Source organism: Mustelus asterias, chromosome 4 (genome assembly GCF_964213995.1).
Source record: "Mustelus asterias chromosome 4, sMusAst1.hap1.1, whole genome shotgun sequence".
NCBI classification, from domain to species: Eukaryota; Metazoa; Chordata; class Chondrichthyes; order Carcharhiniformes; family Triakidae; genus Mustelus; species Mustelus asterias.
The window spans coordinates 49923679-49941851 of NC_135804.1; the positions used below are offsets into that span (position 1 = coordinate 49923679).

The 18173-nt window shown below is 45.4% G+C and overlaps 1 protein-coding gene across 1 annotated transcript in view; it reads left to right on the plus strand.

Annotated features, from left to right (window-relative positions):
* Nucleotides 1-596: 596 nt before the first annotated feature.
* Nucleotides 597-18173, plus strand: part of atp6v0d1 (ATPase H+ transporting V0 subunit d1) — a 38171-nt gene continuing 20594 nt past the window's right edge. The window contains exon 1 of the mRNA XM_078210988.1: nucleotides 597-817. Coding sequence (XP_078067114.1) covers nucleotides 688-817 — 130 coding nt within the window. The 5' untranslated portion in view covers nucleotides 597-687. The remainder of the gene's footprint in view (nucleotides 818-18173) is intronic.

The following is an 18173-nucleotide window of genomic DNA, read 5'->3' on the forward strand; positions in this document are numbered from 1 at the left end:
CTAATTCTGCCCTCCAGTAGTGCTGAATTTAATTGGTGGCCTCGCCTTCAATTCCCTAAACAGGCAATATCCTCGACCTCATTAAAACTCATCTTTGTGATCAAGCTTTTGATCACATTCTGTCCACCTTGTACGATTGGGTGTCTAATGTTGCTTTGTAATGCTCTGGTAAACCAGCTAGAGTTGCTTTATTACATTAAAGGGGCTGTATCATATATGTTGCTGCTATTGAAAACAAATCCACCATCAACACATACTCAATCCTAACATAAAGGCAAAATACTGCGGATGCTGGAATCTGAAACAAAAACAGAAAATGCTGGAAATTCTCAGCATGTCTGACAGCATCTGGGGAGAGATGACTCTTCCTAGCCGGCTGAATTGATAATGCGCATGCTCTGTGCCTGCGGCTCGATTAGCAGGTGCTGCGCATGCTCCGTGCTGAGATCGGCACACTGAGCTGGTGCTGCGCATGCTCCGTGCTGAGATTGGCACACTGAGCTGGTGTTGCGCATGCTCCGTGCCTGCCAGACCGGCTGGCTGAGCTGGTGCTGCGCATGCTCTGTGGCTGCGGGCCTAGCTCGCAGTCATTGCGCATGCTCGGTGGGGAACGGTCAGCTGACGGGTCAGGTGGTCTGCAGCGGGCCCGGTTCCTGATCCCTGAGACGGTTTCTAACTCCCCGCGAAATGGGCTCTTTTAACGAACTCTATTTCAATGTGGACAACGGCTACCTGGAGGGCCTGGTGAGAGGGTTCAAGGCCGGCATCTTGTCGCAGGGTGACTACCTGAACCTAGTGCAATGCGAGACCCTGGAAGGTGAGTAAGTCCCGGCCTCAGGGGCCTGCTGACTGGGAGGGACCAGGGCCTGCTGCCCGCTCCCCGCCGCTCCCGGACCAGCCCTTTACTCCGGCACAAATGGCAGGTTGATGCTTCTCCCCAATGTGTGGGATGGTTGGTGTTTGGACTGAGCCGGGCCGCGGGGTGAGGCTCCCTCTGCTTTCCTGTTGTTGTAACTGGGAGTGATGTCTGGATGAAGGCTTTTACATTTCCAGTTTTGATGTTGGCTGCAGCCCTCGGGAGGATCTCGACATTCAGTAATCTGGGGCCTCCTTAGAATTATAGAATGGTTTCAACACAGGAAGAAGCCATTTGGTCTGCTTCGCCCAGGTAACTCAGCTTGTCCTATACCTCATCCCCAGGGTGACCAACTCATTGGAGAAGATTGAGACAACCTGCCATGGGGATCAAGGTGCAGTGTGGTGGGTGATACTGTCATACTAGAGGGTGGGGAGAGGACACGCAGTGTTATCAGAGTTGTAAGAGCAGGAGATGGTAGACATGTTATGAAAGTGGGGTGGGCACGCTGTTATGGTGGGGTGAACAGGGTGGGCATGCTGAAGTGGCGGTGCGAGCGGGGTAGGCTCGCTGTCGTGGCGGGGTGAGTGGGGTGGGTGCGCTGTCGTGGCAGGGTGAGCGGGGTGGGTGCGCTGTCGTGGCAGGGTGAGCGGGGTGGGTGCGCTGTTGTGGCAGGGTGAGCGGGGTGGGTGCGCTGTCGTGGCGGGGTGGGTGCACTGTTGTGGCGGGGCGAGCGGGGTGGGCGCGCTGTTGTGGCGGGGCGAGCGGGGTGGGCATGCTGTCGTGGCGGGGCAAGCGGGGTGGGCGCGCTGTCGTGGTGGGGCGAGCAGGGTGGGCACGCTGTCGTGGCGGGGCGAGCGGGGTGGGCACGCTGTCGAGGTGGGGCGAGCGGGTGGGCGCACTGTCGTGGCGGGGCGAGCGGGGTGGGCGTGCTGTTGTGGCGGGGTGGGCGCGCTGTTGTGGCGGGGTGGGCGCGCTGTTGTGGCGGGGTGGGCGCGCTGTTGTGGCGGGGTGGGCGCGCTGTTGTGGCGGGGTGGACGCGCTGTTGTGGCGGGGTGGGCGCGCTGTTGTGGCGGGGTGGGCGCGCTGTTGTGGCGGGGTGGGCGCGCTGTTGTGGCGGGGTGGGCGCGCTGTTGTGGCGGGGTGGGCGCGCTGTTGTGGCGGGGTGGGCACGCTGTTGTGGCGGGGTGGGCGCGCTGTTGTGGCGGGGTGGGCGCGCTGTTGTGGCGGGGTGGGCGCGCTGTTGTGGCGGGGTGGGCGCGCTGTTGTGGCGGGGTGGGCGCGCTGATGTGGCGGGGTGGGCGCGCTGTTGTGGCGGGGTGGGCGCGCTGTTGTGGCGGGGTGGGCGCGCTGTTGTGGCGGGGTGGGCGCGCTGTTGTGGCGGGGTGGGCGCGCTGTTGTGGCGGGGTGGGCGCGCTGTTGTGGCGGGGTGGGCGCGCTGTTGTGGCGGGGTGGGCGCGCTGTTGTGGCGGGGTGGGCGCGCTGTTGTGGCGGGGTGGGCGCGCTGTTGTGGCGGGGTGGGCGCGCTGTTGTGGCGGGGTGGGCGCGCTGTTGTGGCGGGGTGGGCGCGCTGTTGTGGCGGGGTGGGCGCGCTGTTGTGGCGGGGTGGGCGCGCTGTTGTGGCGGGGTGGGCGCGCTGTTGTGGCTGGGTGGGCGCGCTGTTGTGGCTGGGTGGGCGCGCTGTTGTGGCTGGGTGGGCGCGCTGTTGTGGCGGGGTGGGCGCGCTGTTGTGGCTGGGTGGGCGCGCTGTTGTGGCTGGGTGGGCGCGCTGTTGTGGCTGGGTGGGCGCGCTGTTGTGGCTGGGTGGGCGCGCTGTTGTGGCTGGGTGGGCGCGCTGTTGTGGCTGGGTGGGCGCGCTGTTGTGGCTGGGTGGGCGCGCTGTTGTGGCTGGGTGGGCGCGCTGTTGTGGCTGGGTGGGCGGGGTGGGCGCGCTGTCGTGGCGGGGTGAGCGCGCTGTCGTGAGCGGGGTGGGCGCGCTGTCGTGGCGGGGTGAGCGGGGTGGGCGCGCTGTCGTGGCGGGGTGAGCGGGGTGGGCGCGCTGTCGTGAGCGGGGTGGGCGCGCTGTTGTGGCGGGGTGAGCGGGGTGGGCGCGCTGTCGTGGCGGGGTGAGCGCGCTGTCGTGAGCGGTGTGGGCGCGCTGTCGTGGCGGGGTGAGCGGGGTGGGCGCGCTGTCGTGGCGGGGTGAGCGGGGTGGGCGCGCTGTCGTGGCGGGGTGAGCGGGGTGGGCGCGCTGTCGTGGCGGGGCGAGCACGCTGAGAATTGTGGAGGGAGGGCAGGTGCTGCACATGCATGGAATCGGATGGTCTGAATTGGGGACAAATGGCATTCTGGGGGCATGCAACTGCAACAGTGTACCCAGATGCAGGGCAATCCCAAAATATGGATTGTTCACCCTGTCCTCTTGTTCCAGTTTGAAAGCAACAAATTGAATCTGCCCCACAACACAGTCAGACAGTGTACTATAGATCCTAACCTGTTGCTGCTTTAAAAACCTTCATGTTGCCTTTGTCGTTTTTGCCTATCACTTTAAATCTCTGCCCTCTGATTCTTAGCCCTTGTGTCAATGTGACGTACTGTCTAGGACCCCCATGATTTTAAATGCTTCTATCACATCTCAACCTTCAATCCATTTATATAACTGGGCCCATTCTCAAATCCCTTTTCCGCACCCTCTCAAACCTTTAAAGTGTGGTGCCCAGAATTCAATGCTACTCCACTCTAAGCTGAATCAATGTTTTATAAAGGTTCTTCATGACCTCCTTGTTTTTGCACTGTATGCTTCTGTTTGTAAAGTTCAGGGTCCCTTATGTTTTAACCACATTCTCAATCTTTGCTATGCCACCTTCAATGATTTGTGCACACAAATCTCAGACTTCTTGCACTATGAGTCATTTTATATTTTGTCTCTTCGATTTTGCACGAAAATGTATCACCTCACATTTCTTTGCATTAAATTGCATCTGCCACATGTCAACCTATTCCAACAGCCTGTCTGTTTTCTTGAAGTCTGTCACAGTTTGCAATGCTTCCAAGTTTTGTATCATCTGCAGATTTTGAAATTGTACCCTGTGCACCCAGCCTGAGTCATGTTATGAAAAGCAGTGGTCCTAGTGCCAACTCCTGGGGGCCCTCACTATATATCTTCCTCCAGTCTGAAAGACAGCTGTTCACTACTGCTCAGCCAACTTTGTATCCATGCTGCTATTGTCTTTTTGATCCTTCCACTTTGCTGACAAGTCTATTATGTTGCACTTTATCAGTTGCCTTTCGGAAATCCATTTACACCAAATCAACTACATTAAACTCAAACATCTCTTACCTGGTCAAAATTCCAGTTGTTTATTAATAGTAAATACTGCACCTGCAGTTCACCTATCTCACTTACTATGCTTTGTTTTTAACGCTGTGCTGGCTTTCCTTAATCTGCAGTTTTTCTCGGAAGATAATTTCTAAAAACTGTCCCCTCACTGAGATTAAACTGACTGGCCCGTAATTGCTGTTCTCTCCCCTGGAACCATTCCATAATCTGAGGAGAATTGGAAGATTGTGCCCAGTATCCACCCATTGTTCACTAATAACGATTGTCAGGGAAATCTGAACCTCACTTTAACTAAAAGAACTATGCCAAAGATTTCATATTTTTAAACAAAAGCACAAACTTTATTGTGTAACAAATTAAACGAAGCAAATATCATTAAATTAGCACAATAGGTTACAACTATGTATGTTATGCACTCTACTTCTTCCCCAAAGAATTATCTTATGGTTGATATCGTGGAATTATTTATTTCTGTTGGGATTACCGAAAGTATGCCGCAACCCTCTGAAACTGTACTTTAATTCTCCGCAGTGTTCCAGCTATTCTCAGATGTAATGCAACACTTGAGATAACAGCCTGACACCTGTCAAACACCCACGCCTTTTCTCCTCCATCATCCAGAGAATTCTGACCTTTGTGGCCCAATCTCTCCCCTCAGTGGGAATGTAACTCAGCAATACCTGTACGATCTCCTCCTAAGACAGCCTGTTGTTCAATCATTGCTTTGCTTGTGAATCCTTGATTCCAGTTTAACTGGTACAGATTTGTTCTTGACCCAGTGAAATTAGCTCTCTTCCAATTAAATATTTTTACTCTAGATTGTGCCTTGTCCTTTTCCATAGCTAGTCTAAATCTTGTGATTCCATGCTGACACTTTCCTCATTCCCAAGGACTAGATCTAGAAATGCTCCCCTCCTTGGATTGGAAATATAATGCTGAAGAGAATTCTCTTAAATACAAATACCTTCTTCCCCTTTCTGTCCTTTGCACTGTTAGCTGAAGCCCCACACTATCGCTATACAGTTGCACCTCTTGTGATTTCCCCCCCCCCCTCCCCCCTGCAGCAGATGTACTCCTCAGCGACTTTCCTATGATGATTGATAGAACACAACCAGTAGAGTAATGGCACTTCGATTATTTCTTGACTCTAATCAAATAGATTCTGTCCTCGACTCCCGCAGGATATCCTGCCTCTCGAGCACTGTAATATTCTCCTTAATACTGTCACTCCTCCTTTCTCTTCCCGATCTTTCCTGCACACCTTTTATCCCGGAATATTTAGTACCCAATTCTGCTCTTTTTCAAGCCAGCCCTCCATCATATCTTAATTTGTTCTCTGTACCTGCAGTTCACCAATCTTATTTACTATGCTTTGTTTTTACATCAGAACTAGGAGCAGAAGCAGGCTGTTTGGCTGATCGAGTGCTCTGCCATTCAGTGAGATCATGACTGGTCTGATGTGATGATTCTCAAATCCATTTTCCCACCTTATCCCCATAACCCTTGATTCCCTTTCTGATTAAAAATCTGTCCATCTTCGCCTTGAATATACATAACAATCCAGCTCCTATGCCCTCTGCAATTAAAAAAATTTACACCAATTCACTACCTTCCTGTATGGAAATCCAAGTATATTACATTTACTGGTTCCCTTTTATCTATCCTGCTCGTTACCACCTCAGATAATAAATTTGTCAGGCGTGACTTCCCTTTCATTAAGCCATGCTGATTCTGCTTGATTATGTTATGTGTTTCTAAATGCTCTGCTCTGCTACATCCTTTATAATGGACTCTAGCATTTTCCCCATGGCAGATATTAAGCTAACTGGCCTATAGTTACCTGCTTTTTGGCTCCATCCCTTTTTGAATGTGTTACGCTGGCAGTTTTCCAATCCTTTGGGACTCTTTCAGAAATTGCTACATACACTGTAAGCCTGAATTTGATCTTGCTGTATTTTTATTAGTCTAATCCCATGTAATAGCTGTCTCTCCCAATCCTTTTTGCACCTCGTTTTGCCTTTCTAATCCGAGAGTTTGATTTCCACCCCTCCTGTCAATTTAGCTTGATCCTGCTCAGCAGCTCCAGCAAACTGCCATTGAGGACATTGGGCCCAGCACACACATCTGGCCTCTCCCTCTGAACTGGTCTCAGGAATCAAAAGCCCTCCCTCTTGCACCATCTCTCCTGCACCATCTCTCCTGCCACGTATGTTTTAATGTGTTAATTTGTTCAGTGATGGCATTGCCATTTGAGTACATTCAGGGTGGCATTGTGGGTGACGTCGCTTGAATATCCACTTGTCATCTGCATATTACTTTCTACTATGTACAATGGTTCCCAAATGGATGTTAATTTTACTAATCATTTTCAGAGAGTGCAGAAACATAAATATCACAAGTCAAGATGGGGGTAGAATTCACAAAATAAACTCTCAGGTAACGTACCAATATTGACTAGTTACTTTGCCTCAGGATTTACCAAGGGAGCTAGTAAGGTGGGTCTGACATGACAAGAAGTCAACAAAGATAGTCACTTAAGTAAGTAAAGCATCATGCCCTGTTCTTGAAAAGAGCAACTATTTCTTGCCCCAAACTTTCTTTGTTTCAGAATACAGTGCTGTTTGAACAGTATTGGAAATTAAGGTTTAAGCAACATTTCTTTTTGGGTCTGTGCAACATGAATGTTATCTCCTGATCATCAGTTTCTTTTCCACTTCCTTATGGAAAACGATAGAGAAATCCCAGAACTTGTATCAGTTTTAGCAAAATGACTGCTCTGGCGTTGAGGTCTGTTTAATTGAAGGGTTTGATCTATATGCTGTTGTTGAGATTAATCACTCAATATTAAGTTGCCCACTGCAGTAAAAGTAGTTGCCTTTTACTCAACGTTTCGCATTTGAAATATTCATAATGTATTTGAAAGTTTTACTTTAATCTGCCATTCTTTGTTTTAAACATGTAGCAAATTAACTTGCTCTCGCTTCCTGTTTCTGGAAATCTCGGTTGATGTTGAAATTGAAAATTGTCAGCTAGATGGCAAGTCGTGTGTCTGACCGTGGGCATAAATGTTCCAAGAATATTATTTAATTTGATTTGTCTTGTTATAAGTCATGAATTGGCAAGCTAAGCTCACATGAACATAATTCTATAAATAAATAAATATAAATAAAGTAAATGGGATGCAGAGCTAACTGAAGTGAGCTGGGAATTTAGTTTAAGGGATAGGCCAATCGAGATGCAGTATGAAATTTAAAGAGACATTTCAGAGGACACATAAGTACATTCCAAAGAAAGAGAAAAATTCTATTTTTGGGGGGGGCAGGGTGAGAGAAAAGTAACATAGAAATAAAGCAGATTGTAGTTTCTATGGATATTTTAAAAAGAACAATTAACATTAATCCTACAGAACGTGAATCTGGGATGGCAGATGTATTGGAACAGTCTTCACTGTTGAGGATGCAAGTAACACCTCAGAAATAGCTGCAAATCAGGAAATGAAAGGCAGGGAGGAACTCAAGAAAACTGCAGTCACCGGGGAAGTAGAACTGAGCAAATTGTTGGAGCTGCGGGCTCTGGCTCCTGATGGACTTCATCCTCGGGCAGTGATAGACAACCTCGACTAGTGGGTGGGTAGCATGAGTGGGCCTCCTTCATCTCAGTGGGCCACAAGATTGAAATCGGGCTTCTTCACTAACCGTGGCCTCATGAATAAGATTGAATACATTTGATACATGCTGAATGTTTCAAGTTGTAGAAAATGCTTTATCATTCATATATTAATAGACTGTCGTCAACTTCAAGTGGTAAAAACAAAAATATTTATACTTTGATCAGATGCAAAGAGAGCTGCATGGCTCTCCTAGTAAATGTTGTGTGTAACATTGTGGGCAACGATCAACAAAATGTTTCCTGGACCACATGAGTACCCTGGGCTGCAGATTGCCCACCACTGTCCTGGGGTCTTGAAAGAAGTGGCCAGTGAGATAGATGATGTGTTTTAATTTTCCAAAACACTTTCAATTCCGGGAACATTCCATTAGATTTGAAAATAGTGAATGTAACTTCTTTATTCAAAAAGGGGAGGGAGTTAGAAAGTGGGAAACTACTGGGTGGTTAGCTTAACAGTTTCACCATGACACGTTAGAGCTATTGCAGGACACTTGGATAAATTCAAGGTAATCAGGCAGTCAGTATGGATTTGTGAAAGTGAAATCATGTTTATTGGAGTTGTTTGAAGAAGTAACGTGCTGTGAATAAAGGTGGATTTCCAGAAGGCATTTGATAATGAGCCACATCAAAGGTTAATGCGAAAAATAAAAACTCAGTCTTGCAAATAACATATTGACATGGATAAAGATTGACACTAATAGAAATGATAGGCAACAACAGTTGACAAGATATAATGAAGGTGTGCCCCAGAGATCAGTGCTGGCACCTCAACTTCTTACAATTTATATACATGTCTTGGATGAAGGTATGATTTGCTGATACAAGATAGGGAGGAAAGTAAGATGTGAAGTAGACATAAGAAAGCTACAAAGGGACATGGATTAAATGAGTGGGAAAAAATCTGGCAAATGGAGTATAATGTGGGAAATTTGAAATTTTCCATTTTGGCAAGAAGAATAAATCAAATGTGTATTATCTAAATGGTGAGAGAGTGCCGAGATCTCGTTTTCCTAGTAAGTGAATCACAAAAGCTTAGTACAGCAAGTAATTAGGAAAGCTAATGGAATGTTTTTGTTTATTGGGAGGGCAATTTAATACAAAAGTATGCTTCAGCTATACAGGGCGTTGGTGAGACCACATCTGGAATACTCTGTACATGTATTGGTCTCATTTAAGGAAGGATGTAAATGAGTTGGAAGCAATTCAGAGAAGGTTTACTAGACTAATACCTGGGATGGGAGGCTTGTCTTATGGGGAAAGGTTGGACAGGCTAGGCTTGTATCCACTGGAGTTTAGAAGAGTAGGAGGTGGTGAATTGATTGAAACATACAAGATCCAAATGGGCCTTGACAGGGTGGATGTGGAAAGGATGTTTCCTCTTGCCAGAGAATCGAAATCTACGGGTCACTGTTTAAAAATAAGTGGTCGTCCATTTCAGAATCTTTTTTTTTCTCTCGGTAGAGTGTCTTTGGAACTCTCTTCTTCAAAAGGCAGTAGAAGCAGAGTCTTTGAATATTTTTAAGGCAGGGCCAGATGGATTCTTGATGATCAAGGGGGTGATAGGCGATTGGCGTAGGTGGGAAAGTGGCATTGAGGTTACAATCAGATCAGCCATGAGCTGATTGAATGGCAAAGTAAGCTAGAGGGGCTGAGTGGCCTGAGTTTGTATGTTCATTTAATAGTAGATATTTCGCAAACGTCACTCACTTTGAAAGTGCAGTAACTTACCATTTGTTTATAATGAGGTATAAAAATGCCGTGGAATAGAAAACGAACTCTGTTTTGGAGTTAAATAATGACCACACAAGGGAGAAGGTACAGGCTGGTAAAAGGACAGTGATTAATGGGCAGCATGATGGTGGCTGGAGGCACAATTTCTGATATCCCGGTGTCAAGACAGTTTGTTGCTGTGGCAGGATGAGCAGAGTGGCATCCGTTTGTACTTGGTCTTCCAGCTTTATCTGACTTCAGTGAAATTATGCAGCAGGAAGTCTATTCCATGCATCCTAGCAGGCTGTAGTTGCAGGATGTGTTGATGACTACCCATATGTTTGATCTCCGGAGATTCTGAATTTGTTAACATCTTTGTACTCTAACAGTAACTCTATTTCATTTAGTGGAACACTGAGGATGCCCTGGATAACTTATTGACAAACGAGCAGATAGCACTGTTCAAGTGTCAGGTCCTCCTCACAGGTGGCCTTTTTGCTGGTGCTGATTTGAGCATGTCACTATAAAAGGGGCAATATTTAATATGGCAAAAAAGTCCACTTTGTTCTTTGAACAGACAGTATAAATGAAAGAGATTCCCATGTATTGTCAAAAATACAGTCACTATTTTTTCCCTGCCCACACAGTAGGGTACATTGGTCTATATAGATTTGAGTAGCAAGTCCAAGTTACAATATTCGTAAAATGATGAAGAGTAGTAGAAAAATAAATTGTAGCATCTTATTTTGTAGCAAGCTGTTACAGACTGAAATAACCATTGAACTAGTGAGGCTAAGTTGGATATTTAACATATATGCATGCATGGATCCAGCAGATGGAATTTCCAGGAAAAAATCTACATAAGTGGCTATAGTTGATACAATTATGAAGGTTAAACACATGATGGTTCATTTGTGAAGGATATCATCTGATGGGGAATGGGTCATCTCTAATATCCAATATCAACATGTTATACTCCTGCGGATGTGGGATGGGGACTGATGTAAAGAGCAGAAAGCTCTTGGCCTCAGTGGGAAGTAAACATTAGTATTCCCTGTACTTTGAATAAAGTTCATACTTGTACGCAGGATGAACCTATGGGACGGAACGGTTGCAATGGTTAGCACTGCTGTTTCATAGTGCCAGGGACCCAGATTCGATTCCCGGCTTGGGTCACTGTCTGTGAGGAGTCTGCACATTCTACCCTTGTCTGTGTGGGTTACCTTCGGGTGCTCCAGTTTCCTCCTACAGTCCGAAAGACGTGCTGGTTAGGTGCATTGGCCATGCTAAATTTTCCCTCAGTGTACCCGAACAGGTGCTGGAGTGCGGTGACTAGGGGATTTTCACAGTAACTTCATTGCAGTGTGAATATAAACCTACTTGTGACATAAATAAATAAAATGTGATGTAAGTACTGTAATCATTGAATGACAGCATTTTATTCACATCATAGATTGGACCAGTGTTAATAAGTTTAAAAAAACTAAAGGCTGAAAAACAGATTATTTGGTCATTAATGTGTTTTTGTCTATGGGAGCTTACTGTGCATAAATCAGTGCTGCATTTTCTATACTGCAATTGTGACTGCACCTTAATGTACTTAGCTGTAATGGAACATCGTGTGGTCATGAAAGGCTCTGTGTAAAGCCTTTTATTGCATACATGGGAATGTCAAAGGGACAGGTGCTGTCTCATCATGCTTTCACTGAATGGATTGTCAAGGAATTGTTGACTGTTTGAACATTAATCTCGCACTGCTACACGAGGAAAGATTCCGTTAAAAAAAATTCTTTCTAAAGTGAATAACACGAATTGTGCAATATTATGCAATAGAGTTTGAATGTGGAACTCCAGGAATGTGGTAAATCACTATAATGGATGGACATGGTTTTCACGTTATCTAGGTTGGCAGGTTTGCAAGTTATCAGCCTGCATAAAGATGCAAATTATTTGACATTTTATTATTTTTTCTGTCAAAGAATGCTGAGGATTAGAATTAACTCCTTTTTTTTCCTGCATTTTGTTCTATTTGTGCATGTATTTGAGTTGAACACTGAGTGCTCTCAACCCAGAGTAGTTACTGATTAATTCAGCTTTAGGTAGTTGAATTAATATGCCTGCAGTTGAAGTCAGTGCTTCTGGCTTAATTATTACACTGTTAAAACAACTCAACTGTGCTTATAGGTTTCTTAAACACTGTTACTTTTCACTGAGATCATCACTGAATATTTTCAAGCAATTTTTGAGTAATGGATTCATTGCTAAAGCTGGAGCAATAATTAAAGATTTAAGAGCTGGTCATTCATTGAAATTGAGTACAATGAATATGCAAGACTTAAGGGAAAGGTGTGAGGTGTTAGACGGGAGGGTTGGTGGAGGAGGAAGAGAGGTGCTGTTTATGTGCATCATCACGCCCCTCTTCAGAAAATGATGGAAAATCTCAGCAGGCCTGACAGTATCTAAGGCGAGAGAATAGAGCTAATATTTTGAGTCTGGATAATGTCCTGGATGCTACACTCTGTCAAATGTTGCCTTGGTGTCAAGGGCAGTCACTGTCACCACCCCTCCAGAATCAAGGCTGCAGTGAGGTCAGTAACTGACTGACCCTGGCGGAACTCAAACTGAGCAACTGTGAGCAGATAATTGCTAAGCAAGTGCCACTTGATACCGCTGATGGCCCCTTCCATCACTTTGCTGATGATCGAGAGTCGACCTTGGGGGCAGTAATTGGCAGGGTTGAATTTGTCCTGTTTTATGTGTACAAGACATATTTGGGTACCTGGGAAATTTTCCACATTGCTGATTAGAGACTAAATGGTACTGTTGCAGTTCTAGCCTACACCAGCAATTCCCACAGACAGGAATTTGAGAGTTCCAGGATTTTGACCCAGCAACGGTGACATGACAATTGAGGACGGTGTGTAACGTGAAGGGGAACTTCCAGGTGTGGTGTTGTCCTGTATCTGCTGCCCTTGTTCCTCTAGATGGTAGTGGCCACGGGTTTGGAAGGTGCTGCCAAAGCAGGCTTGGGGAGTTCCTGCAGTGCATCTGCTGCCACTGTCCATCAGTGGTGGTGGGAGTGAATGTTTGTGGATAGGGTACCAATCAAGCAGGCTGCTTTATTATGGATGGTGTTGAGCTTGAGTTTTATTGGAGCTGCACTCATCCAGGCAAGTGGAGATTATTCCATCACACTCCTCCTGACTTGTGCTTTGTAGATGGTAGACGGACTTTGGGGAGTCAGGAGATGAGTTACTCTCTACAGGTTTCCTAGTCTCTGACCTCCTTGTGTCATTGTGTGGCACAAATGTTACTTACCACTTATTAGCCCAAGCCTGGATGTAGCCCAGGTCTTGCTGCATTTTGGATATGGACTGCTTCAGTATCTGAAGTGTCGTGAATGGTACTGAACATTGTCCAGTCATCAGTGAACATCTCCACTTCTGACCTTTTGATGCAAGGAAGGTCGTTGATGAAGTAGCTGAAGATGGTTGGGCCTTGGACACTCTCCTGAGGAACTCTTGCAGTGATGTCCTGGAGCTGTGATGTTTGACCTCCCTTCACCACAATCATCTTCCTTTGTGCAGTATGACTCCAACCAGCGGAGAGTTTTCTCCCCAATTCTGATTGACTTCAGTTTTGCTCGGGCTCCTTGATGCTTTTTGTGGTTAAATGTTGCCTTGATGTCAAAGGCAGTCACTCTCACTTCTGGCATTCAGCTTTTTTGTACAATTTTGAACCAAGGCTATAATGAGGTCAGAAGATGAGTGACACTGGCGGAACCTAAACTGAGCATCTGTGAACAGGTTATTGCTGAGTAACTGCTGCTTGATTGCGCTACTGATGACCCCTTCCATCACTTTACTGATGATCGAGAGTAGATTGATGGGGCAGTATTGGCTGGGTTGGATTTGTCCGGTTTCTTCTGTACAGGACATATACCTGGGCAATTTTCCACATTGCTGGGCAGATGCTGATGCTGTAGCTGTACTGGACCAGCTTGACCGGGGCGTGGCAAGTTCTGGAGCCCAAGTCTTCAGGAGAGTTGCTGGAATATTGTCAGGACCCGTAGCATTTGCTTTTTCCAGTTCCTTCACCCATTGCTTGATAGATATCATGTGGACAGGCCGACATGGATCATCCATTCAGCATTTCTGGCTGAAGATTATTGTGGATGTTTCAGCTTTATCTTTTGCGATGTGTGCTGGGCTTCTCCATCATTGAGGATGGGGATATTTGTGGAGTCTCTTCCTCCAGTGACTTGTTTAATTGTTCACGACTGGATGTGGGAGGACTGCAGAGCTTAGAACTGATCCATTGGTTGTGGAATTGCTTAGCTCTGTCTATCACTTGCTGTTTATGCTGTTTGGCACACAAGTAGTCCCATGTTGTAACTCCACCAGGTTGACACCTCATTTTCAGGAATGCCTGGTGTTACTCTTCCCCTTTTGATCTCTAATAACAATCAAACTATCCAGACAGACTGAAGGGGGCAGGTCACTTGACCCCCTTCATTTACCCTCAATTTAAAGCTGAAGTCCCAAAATATAATCTTATAACCCTCATAATAGTAACAATGTCTGTATATGTTATTTATGTGGACATCCAGAAAGCATTTGTTAAAGCCCTTCATAAGTTAGCTAAAATTGGAGCTCATGGAATTGAGGACAAATTATTGATATGAGCAGCAGGAAAGAGTAAAGGTAATTGTCAGGCACTCTGATTGTTGCGATGTGATTAGTGGCATCCACAGGCATCTGTTGTGGCCTTGACTATTATTGTCAGCCATGGTTCTTTCTCGCTTTTTTGATAAAGGGATTAGTAGTGGATTAATGATCTGGTGCCCCTCCACCTAAATTATAGCACATTCCTGTGAAAGTGCTGCATTTAAGACTGGCCACAGATCATAAAATGCTTACACAGAGGGAGGCCATTTGGCCCATTGAGTCTGTACTAACCACAATCCCACCCAGGCCCTATCCTCGTAACCCTACGTATTTACCCTGCTAGTCCGCCTGACACTAAGGGCAATTTAGCATAGCCAATCAATTTAACCTGCACATTTTTGGACTGTGGGAGCAAACCGGAGCACCCGGAGTAAACCCACTGAGACATGGGGAGGAAGTGCAAACTCCACTCAGTCACCCGAGGCCAGAATTGAACCTGGGTCCCTGGCGCTGTGAGACAGCAGTGCTAACCGCTGTGCTGCCCAAGTAAGGTTTTTACAAAAATAGTTAACTACTACCTGGTGGAGCAATTTTAAGACTTGTTTGTCTCGAATTTACATCTGTGAACTAGAAAAAAAACATTGATAAAGGATAAGTGTCACTCCATTAACTTTGGAAAGAAGCATATATTTGTCACGGAGCAGCTGCAACAAAGGTTCACTGGATTTTTTCCGAGGATGTGAGGGTTATCCTCTGGTAGGTTAAATAGAATGGGCCTATACACTTGAGTTCAGATGGATGATTGATGATCTCATTGAAACACGTTTCTGCAGCGGCTTGATGGGGCAAGATGCTGAGAGGTTGTTTCCCTGACTGGAGAGTTCAAAACTTTGGGAACATCAACTCAAGATAGGGTCCAATCATTTAAGACTGAGATGAAGAGAAATGTCTTCAGTTCGAATGTTTGTGAATTTTTAGAATTCTACCTTCAGATTGTAGTTGCTCAGTCCTTGAGTATGTGCAAGACCTGAGATTTTTTGACCTCGGGGGAATGAAGATATGGGGTTTAGGAAAGAAAGTGCAGTTGAAGTCAAAGATCAGGTATGACCATGTTAAATGGCAGAGCAGGCTCAAGGGGCAGATGGTCCTGCTCCCTGCTCCTGTTGTGTTCTTATGCCACTAGAGCTGCTTTTAATATGGTTAATGATTGCCTTAAATAGTATACGTGTGCAATTGGTTCACAGATCCCATCTTGTACAGCTATTGGTCAAATCAGTAGTACTGCCCTGTTTAGATGTTTAACAGACTGAAAGCAGGTTATTCATTTTAAGAAAGCTCTTCAAAATGATATGAGTTTCCTTCCCTCTGTTTCTGTTGGGAGTGTACAATTGAATGTGACATCTTCAGGAATCTTTGCTGATCAGCCCAATTTCAGCAGTGTTATCTTTCAAGCAATTTGCATTGTTGCAACATAGTGAAAGATTTAAGTAAATCAGACTGACAGCTTTTACACAAATAAAAGTATGTGAAGCTTAGATTTGCCAGAATGATACCTTTGTCTTTAAAGGGTTAATTTGGGAGGAGGGATTACACAAACTTGGATTGTATTTCCTGGAATGTACAATATTGAGGAGTGATTTTGTTGAAGTTTTCCAAGATCTTGAGAGAAACAGAATATATCGGGCGAAACTATTTCCGTCACCTAGCAAATTGAAGAGTTAAGGGGCATAGTCCAACACTTTGAACCAGGTCTTTCAGGGTTAAAAATTGGGAAACACTTCAAACAAAGGGTAGTAGAAGCTTGGAACACTCTTCCACAAATGTTAATTAATGCTGAATCAATTGTTAATTTTAACACTGAGATTGGTAGATTTTTGTTGGCCCCAGGCTTCCTCCTGTGGCCTAGTGGTTTAAGTCACTGAACTGGTAAAGCACAAACATAGACCAATCCTCTGAGGCCCCTGGCTCAAATCCCACCGTAGTAGATGGTAAAATCATCTTGTGGCAGACATAAGTGAGCTGAGGAAAAAAAAACCTTTTGATATCTTTGATTAAGGCAGGTATCTGGAGTTAGGTCACAGATCAGCCATGATCTCAGTGAAGGGCAGACTCAAGGGACAAAACTGTCTACTCCTGTTTCCATGTTACTAAATCAATAAGAGGTTAATATAAACAGAAAATGTTGGAAAACTCTAGGCCAGGCAGCAACATAATGGCACTTGTCTAAGTTGAATGCACTGTATAGTATCACAGTAGAAGATGACCTCTCCTTCCACTGAACAGAAATATGAAATTTGCTGCTGAAAACCATCATAATCAAAGGGCGAGTATTTGGGTGTTCCAGAGGTGGATGTCTTATCAGCTCCTAACACCAGCTACTGATAATTTATGCAAATAGATGGCTTGTCTTTTTCTTCCTGTGCATTTCTGTCTTGCCCACTAGAAAAATTATTTCCCAGGCCCCTGGAAAGTCTATGTGGACCCCAGTTGAGAAGCGCCACTCTAGGTGGTAGCGGTCCTGGGTTTGGAAGGTGCTGTTTACGGAAGCTTGGTGAGCTACTGCAGTGCATTTTGTAGATGGGACATAATTCAAGTCATAGGGCACTGGGGATTGAGAGAGACTTTTTAAAGTGGTGGATAAGGTGCTGATTAAACAAGTTTCAGTGTCTTAGATGGTGTTGTGCTTCTGAGTGTTGTTGGAGCTACATCTATCCAGGCAAGTAAATTTGGCAGCATCCTCTTCCTAGATGAAGATGCATTTACTACCTCACCTATGCCCTCTGACTCCATTAGTTGATCCCTTTTTTGGTTCCCAATTAGCCCCACCCCTCCTTATTTCACTTTTACCATTTCTATTTACTACTTCTAGACCATGGGCCAGTTTCCTGAGTTGGAGAATGGAAGAATCCGGTTGTCTGCAGGTTGCCCTGTTAGCTGAGTGTAAATGGAATTTCATATACTTGATTGAATTAACTACAGCAGTCTGAAAATAGTTTCTTGGGTATGAAGAGGGTATTCATCATAACGTTAGCTTGCTCCTTTTTGGAAGTTTTTCTGAGTGTGGTTTGCAGGTCTTGGCTGCTGAAATGTATTTCCCCATGTATTGAGTGGTGGTGAAAACATTCTAAAGAAATTAATTTTTGATTGAAAGTTTGTCAGAACAAGTACTTCCTCCAGTTTTTATCTATGCATCCATATTCTTATTGAATATAATGAAAACAAAATTAGAGTTTAGACATTATAAACCGGCCCCAAGGCCTAATGACCTCCTTATTTGGGCCTGCTTGTTGGATCATACTTGCTCTGTCAGCTAGTCATTTGATTCTATTTTGAACTGATTGCAGAGTAGGTTTGATTGCACAGTAACCCCTTTATGGAGTTGATAAAAAAAATTAAGAGCAATAATTGCCAGATATGAATAAATAGATTATAGCAATGCAGCATGTTGAAGTGAAAAGTACACTTAGTTCTGGAGCTTTATTCTGGTTAATCATGCTATATAACATCACTTCCATTTAAGGCTTACCAACGTGCATAATTATTTTGCAGTTGCTTATAAAATAAAATCAAGATTGCATCAGGACTGTGTTTTATAGCTTTTAACAGTCCTCGTTGACCACAGAGTCAGGACTAAGTAAATTTCCCTCCATTTGTTAGTGATGCTGGAGTTCATCACATCATAGAATCCCTATAGTGCAGAAGGAGGCCATTTGACCCATCGAGTCTGCACTGACCACAATCCCACCCAGGCCCTATTCCCGTAACCTCACATATTTACCCTGCTAATCCCCTGACACTAGGGTCAATTTATCACGGCCAATCAACCTAATCCACACATTTTTGGACTGTGGGAGGCAACTGGAGCACCCGGAGGAAACCCATGCAGTCACGGAGAGAATGTGCAAACTCCACACAGTGACCCGTGGCCAGGAATCGAACCCGGATCCTTGAC